The 20,885-nt window shown below is 31.7% G+C and overlaps 5 protein-coding genes across 9 annotated transcripts; 2 read left to right on the top strand and 3 right to left on the bottom strand.

Moving 5' to 3' along the window:
• Positions 1 to 37: 37 nt before the first annotated feature.
• Positions 38 to 1,496, bottom strand: LOC126854052 (ADP-ribosylation factor-related protein 1). Its single transcript, XM_050600430.1, has 5 exons — positions 1,281 to 1,496; positions 1,031 to 1,201; positions 793 to 874; positions 405 to 576; positions 38 to 259 (listed from the first exon to the last, which is right to left on the bottom strand). Exons 1-5 carry the CDS (start codon positions 1,371 to 1,373, stop codon positions 160 to 162), a joined length of 618 nt encoding a protein of 205 aa, XP_050456387.1. The 5' UTR covers positions 1,374 to 1,496; the 3' UTR covers positions 38 to 159.
• Positions 1,497 to 1,981: 485 nt separating this feature from the next.
• LOC126854048 (lysosome-associated membrane glycoprotein 1-like) lies at positions 1,982 to 6,082 on the bottom strand. The gene is made up of 5 exons (XM_050600422.1): positions 5,916 to 6,082; positions 4,351 to 4,865; positions 3,989 to 4,217; positions 3,717 to 3,905; positions 1,982 to 3,590 (listed from the first exon to the last, which is right to left on the bottom strand). The coding sequence occupies exons 1-5, from the start codon at positions 5,962 to 5,964 to the stop codon at positions 3,451 to 3,453; spliced, it is 1,122 nt and encodes a 373-aa protein (XP_050456379.1). The 5' UTR covers positions 5,965 to 6,082; the 3' UTR covers positions 1,982 to 3,450.
• Positions 5,999 to 15,642, top strand: LOC126854050 (P2R1A-PPP2R2A-interacting phosphatase regulator 1). 4 transcript variants are annotated; one of them, XM_050600426.1, is made up of 6 exons: positions 5,999 to 6,125; positions 10,501 to 11,171; positions 12,004 to 12,067; positions 12,342 to 12,727; positions 12,899 to 13,042; positions 13,368 to 15,642. In XM_050600426.1, the coding sequence occupies exons 2-6, from the start codon at positions 11,059 to 11,061 to the stop codon at positions 13,594 to 13,596; spliced, it is 936 nt and encodes a 311-aa protein (XP_050456383.1). In that variant the 5' UTR covers positions 5,999 to 6,125; positions 10,501 to 11,058; the 3' UTR covers positions 13,597 to 15,642. The 4 variants fall into 4 exon arrangements, with proteins under 4 accessions (XP_050456383.1, XP_050456381.1, XP_050456380.1 ...); XM_050600424.1 differs by lacking the exon at positions 5,999 to 6,125 and adding an exon at positions 9,349 to 9,715; XM_050600423.1 differs by lacking the exon at positions 5,999 to 6,125 and adding an exon at positions 9,349 to 9,726.
• LOC126854042 (uncharacterized) lies at positions 6,397 to 9,282 on the bottom strand. The gene is made up of 6 exons (XM_050600408.1): positions 8,974 to 9,282; positions 8,598 to 8,885; positions 8,374 to 8,482; positions 7,826 to 8,173; positions 7,413 to 7,731; positions 6,397 to 7,315 (listed from the first exon to the last, which is right to left on the bottom strand). Exons 2-6 carry the CDS (start codon positions 8,867 to 8,869, stop codon positions 6,783 to 6,785), a joined length of 1,581 nt encoding a protein of 526 aa, XP_050456365.1. The 5' UTR covers positions 8,870 to 8,885; positions 8,974 to 9,282; the 3' UTR covers positions 6,397 to 6,782.
• Positions 15,643 to 16,384: 742 nt separating the features above from the next.
• Positions 16,385 to 20,870, top strand: LOC126854044 (differentially expressed in FDCP 8 homolog). 2 transcript variants are annotated; one of them, XM_050600409.1, is made up of 8 exons: positions 16,385 to 16,598; positions 17,034 to 17,246; positions 17,441 to 17,732; positions 17,888 to 18,058; positions 18,249 to 18,302; positions 18,587 to 18,828; positions 19,239 to 19,474; positions 20,012 to 20,870. In XM_050600409.1, exons 1-8 carry the CDS (start codon positions 16,545 to 16,547, stop codon positions 20,229 to 20,231), a joined length of 1,482 nt encoding a protein of 493 aa, XP_050456366.1. In that variant the 5' UTR covers positions 16,385 to 16,544; the 3' UTR covers positions 20,232 to 20,870. The 2 variants fall into 2 exon arrangements, with proteins under 2 accessions (XP_050456366.1, XP_050456367.1); XM_050600410.1 differs by lacking the exon at positions 18,249 to 18,302 and having other exon boundaries at positions 16,386 to 16,598.
• Positions 20,871 to 20,885: the final 15 nt, after the last annotated feature.

The raw sequence follows: 20,885 nt of genomic DNA, 5'->3' as shown, positions 1-20,885 counted from the left end.
ATACATATATTTGTTTAAATAAAGGCCGATGAAAGAATGCATGTTAAAAAAAATTCTTTACTTGTAGAAACACTGTACATACATGATACAAATATATACAGTGCATCAATAGTAATATATATAAATTATAAAACAGGAATGTATTACACACACATACAACTACGATAAAGAATTGTCGTCTTGATTGCGAGGCGGTCGTACATCACTGTTTCTCTTGACACAATCTACTAACCAGTGTATGCCTTCGTCTACACCATCCCTTTTTCGAAATAAGAGCCATTATATCACATATTAAATGTAGAAAGCATGATTCATGAAATCTTATGTAGCATAAAAAGATATTTTATTTCTCAAAATTCTATATATTATGCAAATCAACAAGATGAAAAGCTAGTTTTACTCACCCATTAAGTGCCGATACAGGCATTACCATGCAATCTCTCCGACCAATTAAATGCGCGCTTTGATTGAATATTGGTTTTACTTCTCTGACACCCATACAATCAGGTACATCCTGTTTATTTGCTAGCACCAATAAGGGTACTCCTGTTAGATGCTCGGACGATATCACTTTATCTAAAATTATTTAAATTATGTTGCATGTATTATTCATGTCTCATTAAAGTATGCAAGAAAATAAAGGAAATTTTTAATCTCAAATCAAAATATTTAAAATTTTGTTAAAATATACATTTTTAAGTATATTAAGAAATATGTTTTACACACTATTGTTTTACATACAATCTCATAACTTGTTTAATTTATCAAATATTATTAGAGAAAGTATTTTACCAAAAGCTTCTTTGGAATCTGGTATTCTATCACGGTCGGACGAATCGACAATATAAATCACAGCATGAGATTCTGCGTAATACTAAAAATGAAAAAAATATACTCTTAAAATGCTATCAATGCAAAGTATTATTCATATAATTTCTCCATAAAAATAAGTTACAGAGATAATGCACAGAGAGAAAAGACAAGAATAGAAATACACAATGTACAATACATTAATTTCATTATTAATTACTTTATCCCACAAAGATTGTAGCTCCTCTTGGCCACCGAGATCCCAGAAATTGAAGGAAACGCCGGCAATGTCGATCTTACCGATATTCAAGCCTACGGTAGTCGTGATCTTGCTCGGATTCATTCCCTTATAATTCTTCGTGAATTTCGTTTTCGCCGCTTCCAGGTAAGTCTAAAAGAAACATATAAAGTTTTCCGTAACCTCTAAAATAACCATGACTTCTAAAATTGCAATATCCTAAAGTAAGTACCGTCTTTCCTGCATTATCAAGGCCCAAAATTAATATGAAATACTCGTCCTTTTGCACTAGATACTTGTACAAACCGTGCAGCAACGTGTACATCTCAATTACCCGTTGTTGCGCTCGCTAATATGATTTACATGTCGTATTGTTTTCATTTTGCATCTGCATTTCTCGAAAGTTAGGTCGCTTTTAGCGGTCGCCATTAATGAGACAAGTGTATGCATACATCTATACGTGTATGCATATTCATGCATGTATATACATTGGTATATATATTTCATTCAAAATCTACTCGTTTAGTAGAATTGCGTTTAATTGATCAATCAAAAAAAAAAAAAAACCATCAATTCAATCAAACGCTATTTTATATGCGAAATGACCCATTATATATGAATTAAAGTGTCAATAAAAATCATTACCCCAATATTCTAACTCATTTGAAGAATTCTCTACCAGAAAGACGAAAATACTGTATTACTCCCATCATTAGTCATGTATATATACACGCGACATGAAATAACATATATCAATATCTTATATTTAATACAAATTGTAAATCGAATAACTATATATATTACTTAAATTGTTTCAAAATTGTCAATCATTTCTCATTCAGATGTGATTTCGATAAAAGAAAAATACAAAAAAGATTAAAAAATTTCAAGGATGAACGGAGAAATGTAGCATTAGGAAAAAGTCGGAAGAGATATTTTGGAAATGTTCCATTTTTTATTGTTTAGAATGTCGATTTTGCCTAGTCGCAATAAATGTACTTATATAATCCAAAAGTAGTATTACTACTTTGTTTTATATACAGTGCTTTATTCAATTATGTTTATATGTTTTCTTTAAACTCTTTTTGCCCCCTTTCCACTTTTGCCTCATTATTTCACATTCAGTCTTGCCACAATAGAGTACTTATGAAGCAGCACATGCAGAATTCTTGTTAAACTCTAAAATTCCATTTGTTTTTTTTGTACAAACATTAGAGATCTCCCTTTATATCCTCACATTATCTTTTAGATAAAACTTTTCAAAAGTAACAATGGTTGTAAAAATACAGTACTTTCCATTAAATCCATTGTTAAAATCAGTGCTTCTCTATCATATAAGCAATACAGTACATATTTATTTTCTTTTGAAGACTATCACTTACATTAAATAGAATAATTTATCCAGGAAACAGTTTCTGTAAAATTTGTTTAAATAACGGGAGTTGAGCTATCATTTTGAGATTATGTTTTATTTTATTTAACATTAGCTAATGATTTTTTACATTTAGAAGATTGCACTGTTTGTAATATCTAAGTTGCACGTTTATTCCAAATTAAGTGAAGCACAAACTTTAAATCGACTTAGTGGAAGCGCGTGCTCCTTCATACTATTCCTCGTACGCTCACGCACGCATACTTAGGGCTATATAAACAACTGCTATTATTTCACAGTACATTTAATAAAAAGAATTCGAATACGAACGTAATGAAAACACAAAAATATCGATGTATGTATAAAGGCGACGTATAAAGGCATATCGCATTATAGTAAAAATTAAAGTCAGGAAAATAATTATTTTTAAGAAAAAAAAATATATATATATAAGGAAAACTTCGTGTTATAACCTATATTGTTGGTGAAGCAATTGATCCAGCGCGAATATCTACGTTTTAATGTCATATATATCGAAAACAAATTTCTTTTTTATTCTCATTCCATGTTATAAAATGTTTATGGAAAATCAAATAATTATCGTTTTCTCTCTCTGCTAATCAAAAATGTAATAGCAGAGCGCAGATATAATGCAGATCTCATACGACTTATCTACATTAATTCATTCCTATCGTAGAGTATATCGTCTTTTTGAAACAGAGTATGTTGCTTCGGAATTATCACTCATTCTCGATTATCGATTCAAACCGCTTTGCGATGCATATCGATATCGCATTTTTCCCTCCCCTTTTTTAATATTGCCCTTCCTTTCCCGCAAATAGACGAAATAATTTTATAAACATATAAACTTTTCCTTTTCTTAATCGTGTCACAGCCCTCATGGCTATAGAACACAAAACGTACAACTACATAAATTTTTAATAAGATAATCGATTCCATTAACGGAAAATTGCATAAAAAATGAATTTAACAATTAAAAAAAAAAAGAAAAAAAATCTTACGAAACTTCTTACATACTAAGATAACCGCGGGACTGACTTCGTCTGCGGCCGACAAGGTATGCGATTAGTACAACTACCACCAAACCCGCCAATGCACAACCCACTGTTATAGGAACGATGTCGGGCGTATCAAACGAACAATCCTTGGCTAAAAAAAAAAATATATATGTATATATAATCTCACAATTAAATAAACAAATTAGTAAGCGATATCAATACAAGAATGTATATAGCAGAAAATTGATATTATAAAATAAAAACTTATAATACCTACCTAAGCCAAAAGTAGTGGTATTATCATTTCTAAAAGCTTGGAACTGTAGTTTGGATATTTTCAGTTCTCCTACAGTTTTATTTTCACCTTTAAAAATTAAATTCAATGATTGTTCCTTCAAACATCTATAAGAGTTGTTCAATCCAGTGCTGAATTGTGGTGCCATAGTCATTACTGTCACTGTTTTATCTGAAATGGCATAAAAGTTTGTCTTAGAAAAAAATGTGTAAGAGAGCAAAGTGCAACTTTATTTACATTAGATGAACACTTACTTGACTTATCAGTCGGGGTTTTTTCCACTGCCAAAGAGATTTCAAAGTGATGAAGAGAATACAGTTTATCCGGCTCGTTCTTTACAAAATGTAATGTGAAATTATTTTGAGCAGTTAGTGTAGAATTATTCTTTGATCCCCATGATAATGTCAGAGTTTGTTCAGTTTGTTCACTACAATTTCCTGTTGCGTTACTATTAGTGGGTATATCCATTGCTTTGTGGAATGACTATGAAAAGAAAGTACAGAAATAACATTGATACTATATATACTTGCACATTAATGTAATCTTAATACTAATTTCACTTACACTTATATTAAATTTTGATATATACATATATATTACAATTTAGTATACTTACAATAGTAGCATTGTTGTAAGAAACATTGAATTGGGCAGCCATTTGGATCATAATACACAACTTATTGTCCTGTCGAATTTGCCATGTTCCAGTACTTGGAGGTGGAAGTGGTGTTGTCGGCACTGGTATGGTTGTACTAGGTATAGGTGTTGTAGTCGGTATAGGTGTAGATGTTGTTGGCTTAGATGTAGATGTTGTAGTTGGCTTAGATGTAGATGTTGTAGTTGGCTTAGATGTAGATGTAGTTGATATTGATTTAGTTTCAATTGTTGATGTGGTTGTTGAATTTATTGTAGATAGAGCAGTCATAGAATCATTTGAAGATATATTTTCATTAGAAGTCTCTAAAGTAACTGGCTTATTTGACTCGGATAAAACAGATGGCATATGTGCATCTTCTTTGATCAGAGAGAGTTTACTGGTTTCCAATGGCAATTCAGAATTTGTAGCTACATTGTCGCCAACCAAGTTACCAGGAACACTTGTGTTACTGATGTCATTCTTGTAAATGCCAGCTGTTAAAATCATGTGCACAATTACATTTCTGTATTACCAGGCCATTTTCAATTTTCAAGGTCATATATAAATAAAAGTCTTTAAAATAAGAAATGATATAAGAAAAATGATTTCTAAAACCAGATTAATTATAAACCTGTTTTTGAAATAAAGATATTTTTCAATGTTTTCTTCAATTTCTAATTTTAAAGATATGCAAATTAAAAATGTGATGTAGATAATATTAAAAATTTTATATATCCACACAATATCTCTATATTATTTTAAATGTATTAATTTTTTTCTAGAATTAAGTTGTTCATATTGCTTATTCATTAATGATAAATTACGTGAAAAAAAAACTGTCAACTGTGGTAAATAAAAAAGAGCAAAGTTCAAAATAAAAAAAAGAAAGAGATAAACTTCAATACTATAGACGGAAACATTATGCAAATTTAGCAAATTAAAATCATTTTGAATTCACAATGATAGATTTAATGAGAGAGGCGTCATCTGTAGCCGATTAAATCTGTAATATATATTCTTCCCAGAAAACCGATAGTCCTTATCATAAAATTACATACAATATACAAGCGAGATGCGAGATCTGGTTTCCTCCTTCCTGGAAGAACTCGTCACAATGTCATCTCACGCGTATGCCGAATGATCGTTTTATTTTTAAGCATTAATCATCATGCATTGAATCATGCGAGTGCTACTGTACTTTCCCGTTTAACAATATTCTTGTTCAAAAAAGCCGAACAGTAGATAGATACGATCGCCTCATCATGGCGTCTCGAAAAACAGTTGAAGGCGCAATTATTAATTTCGTGCTCGGTATAGTTATTGCGACGCAAAAATACAATTTTAGAAAAGCAATGTAATGTTTCTTTCTCCTTTTTTTATTTGCCAAGAATCGTAAAAAGCGACAACGATGACGGGGGCAACGACGACAATGAGAATCGTCCAACGGCATCGAATACATGTCGGAGTACATCTTTTCGCGAACACCAGCTGTCGTTGTCACACGACGATAATGAAATCGCAAACTTCGCCGCAAATTTGTTTACCTGACACGATCGTCGCGGCCCAACACAAAAGCAGCAGGGATCTCAGCATGTCGTTAGACGTTCGGACAATTTGGACAAATCGAGTCGGAAGCTACTACGGTACGGTACGTATGTCACAATCTGCTCGGTCCAGGAAAATGAAAAATCCATCGAAGAGTCGCAAGCATTCGAGAACAGCGTTCGCACTGCCATCTGTCCCGACCCAGTATGGTAAGAATATAATGGCGGTTTGTACGAATCGAAAACGATATAATCCCGTGATAAAATACGTTGAATTTTTTTCCTTGTCATAGCTAGGTGAAAATGACAAGAAAAACGCGACAATTAAGATATTCAGTTTGCCAACTAATAATTGAAATCACACATATATCTATAATTTTTATTAAAATAACGAAGATAAAATCTTTAGTGTATAACATACTAAATATCATGTTGAACAAAATTCTCAAAGAATAGTATACCCATTAAAACTAATTAGGATAAATAAAAATATCAGCTATTTATTTTACAAGAACTTTACAAGACAGTGAAATTATATATGTGAGAAATCAAGAAATGTTTCAACATTAATTAACTCATAAATTAATATCATATAAAATTCGCAATTTTATGTATATAATCATACATATTATCTATCATCACATATTATACATTTAATGTGGAAGAATATCTCATAGAGCAAAATCCGCTTATTGCTTTCAATATGTGATTTGCAATATATTCATTTTGATAATCTCACAGATAAAACTCTGTTATAGCAATAAACATATATTCAGATATATAAACATATAATACCCACATGCGAGTATATCGTCTTAAGCAATGCAAGATATTATTTACAAATACTTTACAATAAAAGCAGAGAATTTAAGGCACAAAAATGTAGTGTGATACATCGTTAGTGTCTTCCATAACCTTTGATTGAAGTAGCTTGATTTCAAGTCTGAGCTTCTCTCTCTCCATCTCTTGTTTCCTTATTTCATTTGAGTAGCAATTGATCTGTAACTTCAATTTGTCCTTTTTCAGTTTCAACACTTCAGTTTCATGATACAATTTTCCCTTTTCAGCGCGCAATACCGCCAATTGTTCCTGAAGTAATTGGTGACTCGTTTCATCAGACAATACTACCTCTGGTGTCTCTATATCACACTTCACTATAGGGATCGACTTAGTCGTCGTATTCGTCTCGCTTTCAGGTCCGCTTTCTGCTTCCGTTTCCATGGAAGTATTTTCTTTCATGATCCAAATTCTCGAATCTGCTTCGTGGAAGCTACCAGGTGATTTCGGTGACTGTTGCAACGTCAAAGGATCAGCTTGCGATTTGTGATTAGGCGAAGCAGATGTTTCGTTTGTGACTTTTTCGATGGTGGTAGTCGGAGCGATGGTTTCTATATCTAAAACTAATATGCGTGGTCTCTTCTTATTTATTCACATATATTCTAATTTATTCATATATTTCTACTGTATGTAATCATTATAAAGAAAAAATCAATTTACCACGCGACTTCGGCGATTGGCTATCATCTACTGTGTGCGATAAAGGATCATTGCAATAGCTGTTGAATTCTCTTTCATCAACGAAAACAGAACCGTCCGCGTTAACGATAGATTCAACTATCACTGAAGGATCGCCATTTTCCATTACCAATTCACCCACTATTTCTCCATCGGCTGCTATTATGTCACCTTCGTTATCCGTTCTTAATAATTTGCTTTCATTTGTATCGATATCATCAACTACTTCTTCTTGCGTCAATTGACCATAAGAATCTTCACCATCGTTGCCCTCACTTACTTCTAACTCTGTCGATAATCCCTAGGGATAAGGAAACAAAATTTTTTTATTTATATAATCATTCTTATACATACATGAAAAAGACAAATGTAAAATAAATATAGTTATGTCTCACATCTTGACCCCAGGCAGATTCCTGTTCCTTTTTCATTCTTTTTATGGTTTGAGCTATCTCATCTTCAGATCCAGGATACATTTTTCTATTGCTATTTCTGGCCTGCATCTTTTCAATATCATGAATCTTCTTAAATAATTGATATGCTCGCTCCGGTGTGATATCTCTCTTCTGCTTATTAGCTGCTGCTATATTGAATAGATCTTTGGATCGCAATACCTTGTTAGTACGCAATCGCACATACTCTCTCAATCTTTTACGATCAATGTGCAATTGCAGGAGATCTTGAACTTCTTGTCTGATTTCACCACAAAGCTTTCTCTCTTGTGGAAGATTCTTAAAAAGTTCCTATTAGATAAAATATTTTTTTTATAAAAATCTAACAAATATATAACATTGCATAATATTAAAAATCATAAGATCTCTAAAGCTAAGTTTTTGATTTATTTTGCTGTCCAGAATCACTTTTTTTTTATTCAGAATACTATCATTCATTACAAAATTCCTCTCATATATAAGATAATAAAATAAATTGTTCAAATCTGTACCTCTGAGATTTCATGATTATGTTCATTATTGACACTTGTCACTTCCAACTTTGTGCCATCTTTAGATGCCCTGAGCATAATGTGAGCAGGACAGTTTGTTCGTATAGATCTATATAACATATATCAGTAAGAACAATGATATATTGAAATTATAGACAAATAATGATATTTATATATATTATCGATATATATTATCGATACATATCCATTAATAGGAGACTAACTGAGATTGTCTTCTGCCAGCACCACGTGGTAAGAATTTCTGGCCACCATAAATGCAAGCATATTTGACGGAATAATATTTTAATCGTTCGCTGATGGGTCGTGCAGTCTTCATATGAGCTCCACTTACAGTTCTACTATCTCGCCTCCAGTAATGTACTAGACTGTGTTTTGAAAATCTGTCCAGCTTCTGTTCCAGTTCTTCGTAACTGTCAAACATTTCCCCCAAACGGAAAGACACATCATCATTATTGCCAGTGTTCACATCCATCATAAGAACAGCAGTCAATCTGTGCAACAAAAATCAAAGAGAAAATTAGCCAAATATCTTCATAGAAATTCATGAGTTTCTTTCGTCAACGTGGACAAAACTTTTACCATCATTATCGTGTAATCTCCGTGTCTTTTCGAAGAAACTACAATTCAAGTCGCGGATTTCTTGAACAAACTTGAAGCTCGAATTCACGATAGAAAGGAGGTTAACATGACAGATGCAAACAAGCGTGATCAGGATATTCGACTCGAGAATCGCGAAAATATCGTCGTCGACGTCATTATCGTCGCTCGATCGAAATTTGAATCGACGACGATCGAGCGCGATACGAACGACGACATCGTTCACTGGGAGTTGGTTCGGCCAAGGAGAACGAGAGGAGAGGTTATATTATGCGCTGTGTCGATTTGACAATTGGCGTGGCAGAAGCCGCATCAGGAACCGTGAACACAGACAGACCGAGTTTCAAATGGAGAACCGGGCGAGCAGGCGACCGGGCATCTTCGATTCTTAGCGGCCCGGAATGTGAGATTGAATTTACTGTGGCGCGTGTGGTGCGAGAAATTACAGTGATTTTGCTGTAAAGAAAAAGCTGTACATACCGACGCTCACGTTGCAATATTCTCGCGAAGGACGCGAGCGAGTGACGACATCCGTTGGATTCTTTTTCACGGCTTCCGCTCGCGGCACGACAGTTTTCGAAAAGGAAGATCGTCGTACTTGGTGGAACGTCTGGGAGAACTCTTTCTTAGAACTGGTGGAAAGAACGTTTTGATTTTGAATTAGTGCAGAATTTCGCTTTCGAGAAGTTTTCGGGATGCACAGTGCGATTTGTGAAAATACTACGTACGTTTTTGGTTCGTTGTTTCCAATTATAACACATAAACATTCAAACATATATATATATATATATATATATATATATATATATATATAGATTATAGCAATATTGCAAATTACAGTCGTAGAGATGTTGAATTTTAAGCAAGATTGTAAGTATAAGAATTCAGATATAATAAGAGAAATAAGAAATATATTAAGTAAAGATTTGTAAACAATTAAGATTATATTGAAAATTGAAATATGATCAATCAGGATAAAAGAATTTATTAAATTTCTTTTGTTCTAATTATCAAATTCCAATCTTTAATTTCCAATGTGTAATCTGATATGAGCTCTTAATTTTTTTATATTTTTTATGCTCATTTCTACATTCCTTGCTCCTTTTATTCAAACCCTAAAATTATACAGCAATATATTTTAATTTATAAAAAATATATCAAAATGTGAATGTAAATATATACAAATATATATATAACAAAATAAAACATTGCATATCTCATATTTGCAATATTGCAGTCTTGCAATAAAAAATATTTCTGCAATACTTTAGAAGCTTTTTGATATTTAAATTCGTGTTTTGTCCGGAATAAAAAAAAAATAGCTGGAGGAAATCAAAAGGAAAGAAATGAAAATGTACTTGACATTATTTTTGAAGCATCTGAAAAACAACATGGCGTGACTAATCATGTTTCATCTGATCTTTTTCAAAAATTTTCCAAAAATTTATAATTCTCTCATCCAGTTATTTCTCGTTACATTTTCTAAAATTTTGTCGCGTGCTTGTGCAGGAGCCACAAAAGAGAGCGATCGATAAAATATGTCATATCACCGAACGAACTTCGCACAAATACAGCATCCAGCTTCTAATATCGACAGCAGCAGCAGCGACAAGACTTTGCCAGAGCCAGACTCGCCCGACTTTGATCTGTCGGTCCCCTCGCGAATCGGTCCCGAGTCATCTCAATTACTTCTCGTTGGGTGGCTTATCTGTGAAGCTACGACCGCGATAATCGTGTCGTCCTCCGGAAAATGAGTCTCAGGGAAATCTCTGGAAAAAACTCAGTATGTTCTTCAGTATCTTCTCGAAGATAATCAGTAGTTAAATACTTCGATGCCCGCGACAGCAACGATAGCCGACGAAGACGACGTACGGTGCTACGCGGAAGATCGCATCTTGCCGCAATCGAAAAACCCTCGCGAGAACTTTAACGGAATTGACGACGAAGGTGACGTTGTCGAGTACTCTCGGGTTATCCACGAGATCTCTTCTATGTACCTCTACCACGTGGACGTTGCACCACGTTGTTTCAAAATATTTGGGACTGCCGCGTGCTGCCCCGTCAATCATGGATGTTGACTGTCCGATCGTAAGCCTGAAGCGATCCAGCAGCGCGCCGATGATTAACGAGATTAGCAGTGCGACCATGTCCGTCACCACACCGTCTACATCATCATCGAGGTACGTCTGTAGATTCTTTTTGTCCAAGAGAATACTCTAATTGTGAAAGAATACCCTGACTATAGCATGACTGTTTGTTCCTGATTCAGGACAATGATACAAGAATCATTTGAGGTCTTTGAGATCCAATCTTAAAATCTAGACATGTACCATGTAATTGTAATTATAATAATGTTTTTTATTATTTTTATCAGGAATTATTATTTATGATTCTTATGAGCGAATAATCGACATATTGCTCGCTCAAATTGCTTGACTCTAAAAGTATCAGTGTTGCATGGAAAATGAGCAATTTATTTTTCAGATGTATGTTCAAATAGTAAGACAGTTCCATATATGTGTTAATATACATAAATATATTTATATAAAATTATATAATACTAAATTATTTCCCTCACTGGAAGTAAAATTGAAAGATAGAAACATTAGTTGTATAAAAATGTATAAACATACATAAGCGTTATTCTTATTTTAAGAGTTTTTAGAAATATATAAAAATGTAAGAAATTATATTATAAAAAATATATATTTTTTTTATTATGATTATTGGTAACATTTTGCAATTATTTTAAATATTGTTGTAAAATATGTAAAATATATAAATTTTTTTTTGTTATATTTAATAAACTTTAATTTATACTATAAAATTGCACAACCTATAATATTTGGATGTATAATATTTGGAGTAAATTAATCAAGATTTTAATTCTGCCCATATTTTCAAACATTTGTCATAATTAATGAGAAAATTCTTCATACAATATGTCAACAATCCTATTTGTGCAAATTTGCACTAAATTATCTTTAAATATTTCTTATATATTATTTGCAGGGATGCTGTGTCCAGCTACAATATATTTTCTAATTCTACGCGTTCACGACGCTTCAGCACCAGCGTAAGATCATGTTACTTGCGTGCTCTCTTATTTTTCATTAGTCGACAATTATTTGATACTGATCAGGTATTATCTATATTTTTCTTGTTACTCCAATAAATGTATCATTTATTTTCTGTTTTAAATTTAAATTGACATTGTGATTATAATAAGGAAAACCTGATCAATAACAAATATAATATTTATTTCACAATATTATACATTATCTAATTTTAAAGAAACTATTGATATAACTTTTTTTATTTCAATATTTTTTCATTTTTTTTATTTTTAGAGTCCTGGTAATGTTCCTAGATTGACTCCACGTGTGAGTCAATTAAGACAGGAAGAATGCGTAGACGTCGCTGGCCGGGAAGCTGCACATGAGAAGGAAATTCACAGTGCCATGCAAATATCACAATCATGGGAAGATCTCACCTTGGAGGCAGAAGGACTATCGTTCAAAGACTCAGAGCCTTCTACACAGCTTAACAAAATGGAACGCCCAAAGAGGCTGTTAGATCCTCTAAGTCTAAATCTTTCCATTATTGGCTCATCGCAGTGTTCTTCACCTTCACCCACAAGATCGGGTTTCAATCAAAGACAGTGTTATTCTCCCGGTATTCATATTTGGAAGAACAATTTGTCTCCTAGTCCTACAAGAAAAGCATTTGCTACAAGGTAGATTATATTTTGAGCATTGCAAGTGCATTCATTTAAAATTATTGTTACTAGAAGGTTACATAAGATTACTGTTGATTTTATCCTTAAAAAAAGAATTTAATTATTATAATTTATATTTTATTTTTTTATATTTACATTATTTTTTATGGATATTATATGAAATAACAGGCGCAGCTTAAGTCCTATCGCAATAAGGCCAAGCTGCTTGGGTCCAGTCAAAAGAAAGTTTGAATTAGACGAGGCGGGAATGGATCATAACTTGCAGCCACCTGCAAAACGTACTCCTGGTTTATTGACCTCAGTTGCATCCAGGTACACTTTTACACTAATCCTTTTTGTATTTTTCCTAAAATCACAATGAGATTAGTTAATTATATTTTTTTTTATAATAAAATTTTTTAAATATTTCAAAGATTTGTACGAGTTAAAAGTTAAGTAGAAAGAAGGAAATTAATTTGTTAAAATTAACTTGCCAAGATCTTAACTTAATTAATTTACTGCACTGAACATTTCTAGATTTTTAAATATTGAGTCAAATTATCGAAGAAACGATCGTTTTCTAAACGTCATAGAATGAGTACTTATTTGATGATTTTATAATATAACTTATCAAATTCTTTAATCATTTTTCCTCCAGGCTGGATGCACTATCCAGTCCACTTCCAGGGACTATTAGTTCCGTCGGCACACCCGAGTCGTTATCGAGCGCGGATTCACCTAGTTTTTCCTTCCGGCCAGTGGACAGTCCGTCGCCGGTTCGCGCAGTTCCAAACAGTGACAGCGATTCTCTATCAGATGCGAGTAATCAAAGTAAACCGACAGATCACATTCGTGTCGATCAGATTAATCAAGATAATCACAGATGAATACGAGAAACTATTGTCGGATGTTGTCAGACTGTTGTGTGAGAGCTTAGAGATTTGATGTGTCATATTGGTTATTTTTGGCATATTGATGTAGGAAATATGATATCTGCATATTGAATGCAAAGCTCGGTGTATCCTTCTCGTCGATCTTGTTCAAAATGATAAAAGACAGTGTTCTCATAATGGGACATGGATTGATTGGAACTTTAGTGCAAGTGTGATGTATCTTAGAGGACTTTAGAGAAGTACCTCTAATACATTCTTCTTTTGATGTATGAGTAAGCATAGCACCAAGAGTGTTCTCCTCCCTTTATTATGCTACTTATATACATATCGACGGGAAGACGCTTCATGTCCCGTAATCGTATCGTTCTGATAGATTTATTCCAGAGTGAAGCATGTTCGTACTATAAAATGATTAATTCTTTATTTTTTTTTTGATATACAAATTCTGTATGTATGCGATAATTTCTTTCTCCCTTTTATCATCCTCTTTTTCATTCTTTGTTTATCCATCCCTACTCAATTTTAGCTTTTGTTATCTATTTGTAATGTTTGATAAATCATGTTTTGAATATCGGATAATTTTCTATCTAATGGGTCCCAACGAGCATAATTTTTGTAATTTAAACTGTATTTGTTACATAGATGATCAAAGTTGCATCTCGCGTTTAATCACAATGGCTCTGTAATATTGTATAAACATAATTTAATCATATACAGATGTTGATGCCTTTAATCTCTTTCTTATTATATTATTTCATTGATATCAGTGGGACTTGAGTTTTGTTTGCATTTAGCATTGAATACGATAATTTTGAATCTGTTTTTAGAAAAATATGTTGAAAGCGATGAAAATATGTAAGAATTAAAAATATATCTGAGAGCCAAGTTTAAAAGATTAGAATGTCTTTTGAAAATTTATCTCGCTTTTTGGATGTTGTCTGATCTTTTTAGAAAAAGATATGTATTTATACCCTGCAAAGAAACATCTTTTCGAAGATCAATAGTAACATTGAAAGAAAATTTGTGAATACCTCTCGTTTTTCTTAGTTCTAACTATCAATTTGTCAGAAGATCGATCAAATGTGAAATTCGAGTCCCAATGTGTATCGGATATTGTAATGTATGTACATACGTACATACAATGCCCTTATATTTCATGAGATAATGATCTTGTTCTACATATAAATAATAACAATAATATATAGAAGCGCGTTTGTATTCTAGATTTCTCCGAATAATATACGAATAACTCTTTTCTCTTTGATGCTTTTTTACGAATAATGATATCACATAGATATTCCGCAGAATGTTTTTTTTTACTTAAAAACCAAAGCATAAGTATTAAGTTTATTATATTATAATTAGTACTCCCCCTCGCGCTCCCTTTCACTATTGCTCTTTCGTTTTCGAAATGCGTGATTTCACGTCGACTTTCGTGAAATCGATCAAATCAATTTTATCTTTATATTTCTGAAAAAGTATAATCTCTCAGAAATCTCATAATGCAATATATTGTGCATGATTTTTAGATCAAACGGAGCATTCCATACAATTTCAATTGGAGGCATTACTTTTGGAATATATATTTGTATAAATATATATAAATGAAAAATCAAGAGATATTATATTTATATATATTTATGTAAAGTTATATTTCAAAAGTAGCTTGACTGATAATGCTATGAGAATTTGACTGTGCCAGAAAATAATAGTAATATGCGCAGGAAGAATTGTATAGATCTTGTATGCGTTCTAGAATGTATACTTTGAACTTCCTCTCGCCTGTTAATAAACTGATAATAGATCATATATTATTTATAATTTTAAGCAGTGTAGCGTTAAAGATTTTTATTAAAAGTCTGCATTTAGATTCATACATGCTTTGATATAAAATGTCCCAATTGACTTTTGAAGATTTTGACCATCACTTTTCAGGTTTTTGATTCCTCGTTAGAATACAGCTATCATGAGTAGGACGATAATTATGTAGGATGCATATTTTTAATAGAAAATAAATTATCTGGAAATATGAATGTAAAATGTCGTCTTTGTGCATATAATGATTATTTTATAGATTTTTCGATATTTAATATAACTCGCAATCAGTTTAGTATAGTTATATAGTGTAAATCTCTAATGAAAAAAAAGTGAATTTTCCAAAACATACATATGCTTCCTACATCTGAGACTGAACTAATTTATATAGAGTGTACATACACACACACACACACACACACACATATAAAAGTCTCTCAAATATAATAATATATATTTTGGATTCACATGATTATGTTTCTTGAATATCTTTTATAATGATATATTTATGTGAAAGAAAAATTAAAGCGTCCTAATTTATGATAAACAACTTTTTTATGCAACAGTAATCTTTTATTGTTTAAATATCTGTTTCGAACAAAAATTGGTAATAAAAAGTTATTTACATATTATTTAATTATGAAAATGAAAAATTACGAAATATTTATTAATTGTGCAAGCGTTGTAAGTTCTATGTAAAATCTTGTTATGTTTTCTAATTTCATAATATTACAAACGAAATCTTTTGTAGAAAAAAAAAATAAATTGTTTATAGTAAAATTTGTTTTTTTTCCTTTTTTTAAATTTTTGTAGTAATATTTTACTTTTAACTTTAAATTAATAGATATTGATTAATTAAACTAGTTTTATTCCAGAAACAATTATAAACTTCGGGACAAGAATGTGGAAAGCTAAATTTCAATTTCGCGCTATGAAAATGCACTTCGTACATATCAGCTGATTTTAGAACATGTCCATTTACTTGTCAAACGTAACCTGAATTGTCCATCGAGAGATATGCAAAAGTGGCTTTTAAATTTTGTATTTCGATCATTAATTTATTGTTGAATTTTCAAATTTTTTGTTGTAAATTGTGCACACATCGCAATTAAATGTATTGAATATTTATGCGTATTGAGACAGTGATTCATGCAGTTTCATGTAAAAAACAAACCAAAGTAGTATGTATATTTTTCCTTTAGATTGTTTATTTTAAAGCAAAATTGATAAGAATATTATAAAAAAGAAGTACAAAGAAGAGAAAATGTAGAAATATTTACATACTGTATAATATTATATTAATATATAATATTTATATAATACAATCGATATTTTCAGTTTCTATTCAATTTTTAAATTATATTTCTATATATGTAATGTATAACCTTTTTTAAATATATATATTTTTATTTAATTGTGATATTAACATAATATAATATTGCTCTTTTCTTCCATGAATTAAACGTCTTAAAACTGATTTAAGTAGTTAAAAGCAATAAAAGTTGTCATGAAATGCTTATCACATTAATAAATGTGATGATATGGAAAGAGTTTTATTTTCGTAAGGAAATATAGCACACATCTTTATTTGTTTCTTCTTGATATGTCTCTTGTAGAAAATGGTAGATATAAGAAGTAATTCTTCTATCATTGGAGAAAATGATTCACATTACGAGTCAAGAATACGAGCGAATAGTTCTGGTACAGGAACGTCGACACCATCATCTTCTTCTGACTACTTGACAGGAGAAGCAGATGATAGCTCTGACAGCAAGGGAACTATTCCGATCAGCTTAAAATCAGTGGAGACCACACTCTCATTATCCAAAGTATACAAAATAATATTTGAATAAAATCCAATCTTTAATTGATAAGTTAATGTATATAAAAAGAGGTAAAATTTATTAAATCTGTTTTAATTATATATCAGTATATATCTATTGATTAAAAAATAAGTAAATTTAATTGATATTATTTTGTTCCGAAAAATGAAGGAACTAACATAAATTATCTTCTCATTTAGGATGCCTCTGAAGAGGATCTTAAAGAAATGGTACACAAGTGTAAGTTGATGGTGCTGGAGAGCGCCGAGTGTTCAGATGAGCGTAAATGGCTTGTCCGACGGCTAATCGAGTTACGTTTACGCGCGCAGGAGTTGCGCGAGACCTCGGACGAAAATCTTTTCGAAACTCGTGTCATTCTCGGGCATCACTTTGTGCCACAGAAATACTATATCACTACATCTGGTCCGGTTTACTGCGATCACTGCAGCGGAGCAATTTGGGCGATGTTGCAATCGTGGTATATGTGCAGCGGTAACTGTTAAATAATTTAGCATGCCTTCATCATGTTGATTAATGAACACTAATATCTATATACATATATCAGTGTAGATATTGAGTTAATAGAATTAATAAATAACTGCAAATCTTATATAATGATTATAAAAATGCGATATTTTTTATTTTAGATTGCAAATTTAGTTGTCACTGGAAGTGTCTGAACAACGTGTGTCGTGTTTGTGTGCATGTAATCGCCAGCGAGGCTGGCGGTTACACCCATACGAAGGATATCTGTCCAGAGCAAGGCCTTTCGAAACAGAGCTATCGTTGTGCGGAATGCAAAGTGAGAATAACATTCAGTAAGTATTTGATGACTTTAGATTATAAGAGAGATCAATGTTTTGCTAATAATAGATAGATAACATAAACAGATTTTCTACTTGTTGCTTAATTTATAAGTTTGCATATTACTTCGTTCATACTTTGATAATTGCGCGCAAGATATTCCGTGAGATAATAATAGTAAGTACATTGTTATCTTCTTGCAAGCTTTCTCGAAAGGATTATCACTATCTTGCTTCGGCAGTTCCTTTAAACATACAGGTATTTGAGATATTAATATCTTTACATTAACAACGTTATCACATGTGCATTATCACTTTGTTGCAAATTTTTATGACTCTGTTTTCATATTTTGCTTTAATCTCTTATCAGATACGATTATATTAGGAAAATTTTTGTAAAATTTATAGATATATGATAATAAGAGAATTTTCCATTGAATCAATAATACATCAAATATTTACAATTCCCATAAACATATTTTTGTTGAATTGCATATATTTATGATTATGTACTGTTTGCTAACAAAGAAATAACGGTTATAGAGTCAGCGTGGGTGGAGCCGCGACTTTGTGACTATAGCGGTCTGTATTACTGTCAAAGATGCCATTGGAATACAGCCATGGTTATTCCTGCGAGAGTAATCAGAAACTGGGATATGGAACCGCGTCTGGTGTCCCGCGCCGCAGCGCAACTTCTTATACTTTTGGAAGATCGTTCAGTATTGCCGTTGGAAGAATTAAACCCGAAACTTTTCACTCTGGTCCCGGATCTGTCGCTTGTGAAGGTGAGATCCACAGTTGCATCATTATGTATGTACAATATATATCTGAAATATATATATATATATATATATATATATATATATATATATATTTAGATTAATAGACGAAAGACTTCAAAGTTACTAATTTTAAGTAAAATATATCTTTTTTATTGAAATAAAATTCTGAAGGATTTAAATGATGTAGCTGCAATATTTCATGATTATAATTATGATTATATTTTATGAAAATATATCAAACTATTGGTTATAGTGTTATAGTACTTTTCTGTATGATATAATTTTAATTTGAGAATATTCGTGTTTCAGTTAATGTAATGAGAGAGCTGCGGGGAAAGAATTAATAAATTGATAATATCTATATGTATATTCAGATGCAAAGATTAAATCAAATTTAATTTATTAAATTGTAGCGAATGCGAGGGGAAATGCAAATGATGAAGAGATACTTGGTTCTGTGCTTAGACGCTTGTGCTCAAGGATTACCGTGGAAAATCGGACTGCGCACACACATGATCGAGAATTCAGGTAACTATTCCATTAAGGATCTCATCGATCTTCAGAGTGGCATTCTTCTGGATGAGCTTCGGACTGCATATGATACGATGCATGCGCATATAACGCAGCAATGCCAGCTCTGTAAAGCAAGGTGAGCATTCAAGTGAAAAGGATACATTCCTTTCATATCAATGCAATTTTTTTTTTTTAATGTTAAATTTATATTAAGATCTTTGTCGCTAATTGTTTTTGAATTTAATGTATGTGCAATAAGCCTTGTGGAATTTTTCTTTTTATCTTATATTGGTATTTTAAAACGTCTGTATTTTCTGGTATTCTAAAAATTTTAATTTTAATTACTATCTATAAAAATATATTCATGACCTCGACATAACTCAATCTTTGTAGCAAATTCATTTGTTAAGACTTAGAACTATTGGAATAATACATGTAGAATTTCTTACACAAAGTGTGTTCTAAAATCTGCTTTCATAGTAATGTTGATTTCAATTATAACAATTATTTCAATTATTTTCTCTTTATATGTTCTTCGATATTCAGTGCTTTTTATCATTAAATTATGCATAGGTATAACATATGTATAACATATATATATATTTAATTTAACAATTAGAATTTATAGAAAAACAAAGATATTACAATGTAAAGATATTACAATGTTTCTTAGGGGACACTTATGCGAGATATGCGGCAACGATGAGATCATTTATCCGTGGGATGCGAGCTCGATTATCTGTCCGCAGTGTTCGGCGGTGCATCATCGCGTTTGCTGGGCCAAACGCAATCATTGCTGTCCACGTTGCGCGCGTTTGCAAAAACGTCACGCTTTACGAGGACAAGATATTGCCGAAGACTGTGATACAGACGAAACCGCGAAAGACTCTTGAATGAGAGTGTCATGAAATGCTGCAAAGCATTGTAGAATATTATTCGTACAATCGTGTAATGATTTATATACTTTGTACCTGTTATTTTTTTAAGCAGATCAAAGCAATTTTAGCCTGTCATTTTTATATATATCCATCACTACATATATTAAAGATTGTGTAACATCTACTTGCGCTAATAAGTGATTTTGTAATGCTAGTTTAATTATTGAGTTTATCAAGTAAATGTATTTATTTTTACCATATTTCTTAATAATCGATATATATCCGGTCGCATTTTTTATTAGTTAAATGTGCGAAGTATCAAAAATATATTTTATGTACACAAATAATATAGTTGTTTATAAACGCTGCAGGTTAACGATTAATTGATGTTATATTTCTATTTTTCGCACAGAGAAGATAGCTGATAATAAATCATCCGGCGTATTATACAAATGTGTAATGCGTACCATTTTATCGTATAATGATCTAAAAATAAACAAAGAAAAAGAAAGATAAATGTGAAGTCCACGTTAAATTTACCAATTAACGATATGCATCGTTTTTACGTACTCGAGCCTTTATACTTTTGCTACTTGTACATTTGTTTAGATAATGCGGCATGATATATATGCTAATAAAATTTTTTTGAGAGTATTCTTGACATTTGCA

Source organism: Cataglyphis hispanica, chromosome 13, assembly GCF_021464435.1.
Source record: "Cataglyphis hispanica isolate Lineage 1 chromosome 13, ULB_Chis1_1.0, whole genome shotgun sequence".
Taxonomy (NCBI): Eukaryota; Metazoa; Arthropoda; class Insecta; order Hymenoptera; family Formicidae; genus Cataglyphis; species Cataglyphis hispanica.
The sequence above is the reverse complement of the archived record's forward strand: the minus strand, read 5'-3'. Positions and strand labels throughout refer to the sequence as shown.

What these genes read in the sequence shown, in the direction of transcription:
- LOC126854052 (XM_050600430.1), bottom strand. Translation starts at nt 1,373, where the DNA reads ATGTACACGTTGCTGCACGGTTTGTACAAGTATCTAGTGCAAAAGGAC. An exon ending in TACAATCTTTGTGGGATAAA is followed by an intron (nt 875 to 1,030) that starts GTAATTAATAAT and finishes TTTCATTTTTAG; the next exon opens with TATTACGCAGAATCTCATGC. An exon ending in AGATTCCAAAGAAGCTTTTG is followed by an intron (nt 577 to 792) that starts GTAAAATACTTT and finishes AAATAATTTTAG; the next exon opens with ATAAAGTGATATCGTCCGAG.
- LOC126854048 (XM_050600422.1), bottom strand. Translation starts at nt 5,964, where the DNA reads ATGCTGAGATCCCTGCTGCTTTTGTGTTGGGCCGCGACGATCGTGTCA. An exon ending in AACCCCGACTGATAAGTCAA is followed by an intron (nt 3,906 to 3,988) that starts GTAAGTGTTCAT and finishes ATGCCATTTCAG; the next exon opens with ATAAAACAGTGACAGTAATG. An exon ending in TACCACTACTTTTGGCTTAG is followed by an intron (nt 3,591 to 3,716) that starts GTAGGTATTATA and finishes TTTTTTTTTTAG; the next exon opens with CCAAGGATTGTTCGTTTGAT.
- LOC126854042 (XM_050600408.1), bottom strand. Translation starts at nt 8,869, where the DNA reads ATGATGGATGTGAACACTGGCAATAATGATGATGTGTCTTTCCGTTTG. An exon ending in GCTGGCAGAAGACAATCTCA is followed by an intron (nt 8,483 to 8,597) that starts GTTAGTCTCCTA and finishes TATGTTATATAG; the next exon opens with ATCTATACGAACAAACTGTC. An exon ending in AATCTGCCTGGGGTCAAGAT is followed by an intron (nt 7,732 to 7,825) that starts GTGAGACATAAC and finishes CCTTATCCCTAG; the next exon opens with GGATTATCGACAGAGTTAGA.
- LOC126854050 (XM_050600426.1), top strand. Translation starts at nt 11,059, where the DNA reads ATGGATGTTGACTGTCCGATCGTAAGCCTGAAGCGATCCAGCAGCGCG. An exon ending in CCGTCTACATCATCATCGAG is followed by an intron (nt 11,172 to 12,003) that starts GTACGTCTGTAG and finishes TATTATTTGCAG; the next exon opens with GGATGCTGTGTCCAGCTACA. An exon ending in CACGACGCTTCAGCACCAGC is followed by an intron (nt 12,068 to 12,341) that starts GTAAGATCATGT and finishes TTTTATTTTTAG; the next exon opens with AGTCCTGGTAATGTTCCTAG.
- LOC126854044 (XM_050600409.1), top strand. Translation starts at nt 16,545, where the DNA reads ATGCGTATTGAGACAGTGATTCATGCAGTTTCATGTAAAAAACAAACC. An exon ending in CCACACTCTCATTATCCAAA is followed by an intron (nt 17,247 to 17,440) that starts GTATACAAAATA and finishes CTTCTCATTTAG; the next exon opens with GATGCCTCTGAAGAGGATCT. An exon ending in CGGATCTGTCGCTTGTGAAG is followed by an intron (nt 18,829 to 19,238) that starts GTGAGATCCACA and finishes ATTAAATTGTAG; the next exon opens with CGAATGCGAGGGGAAATGCA.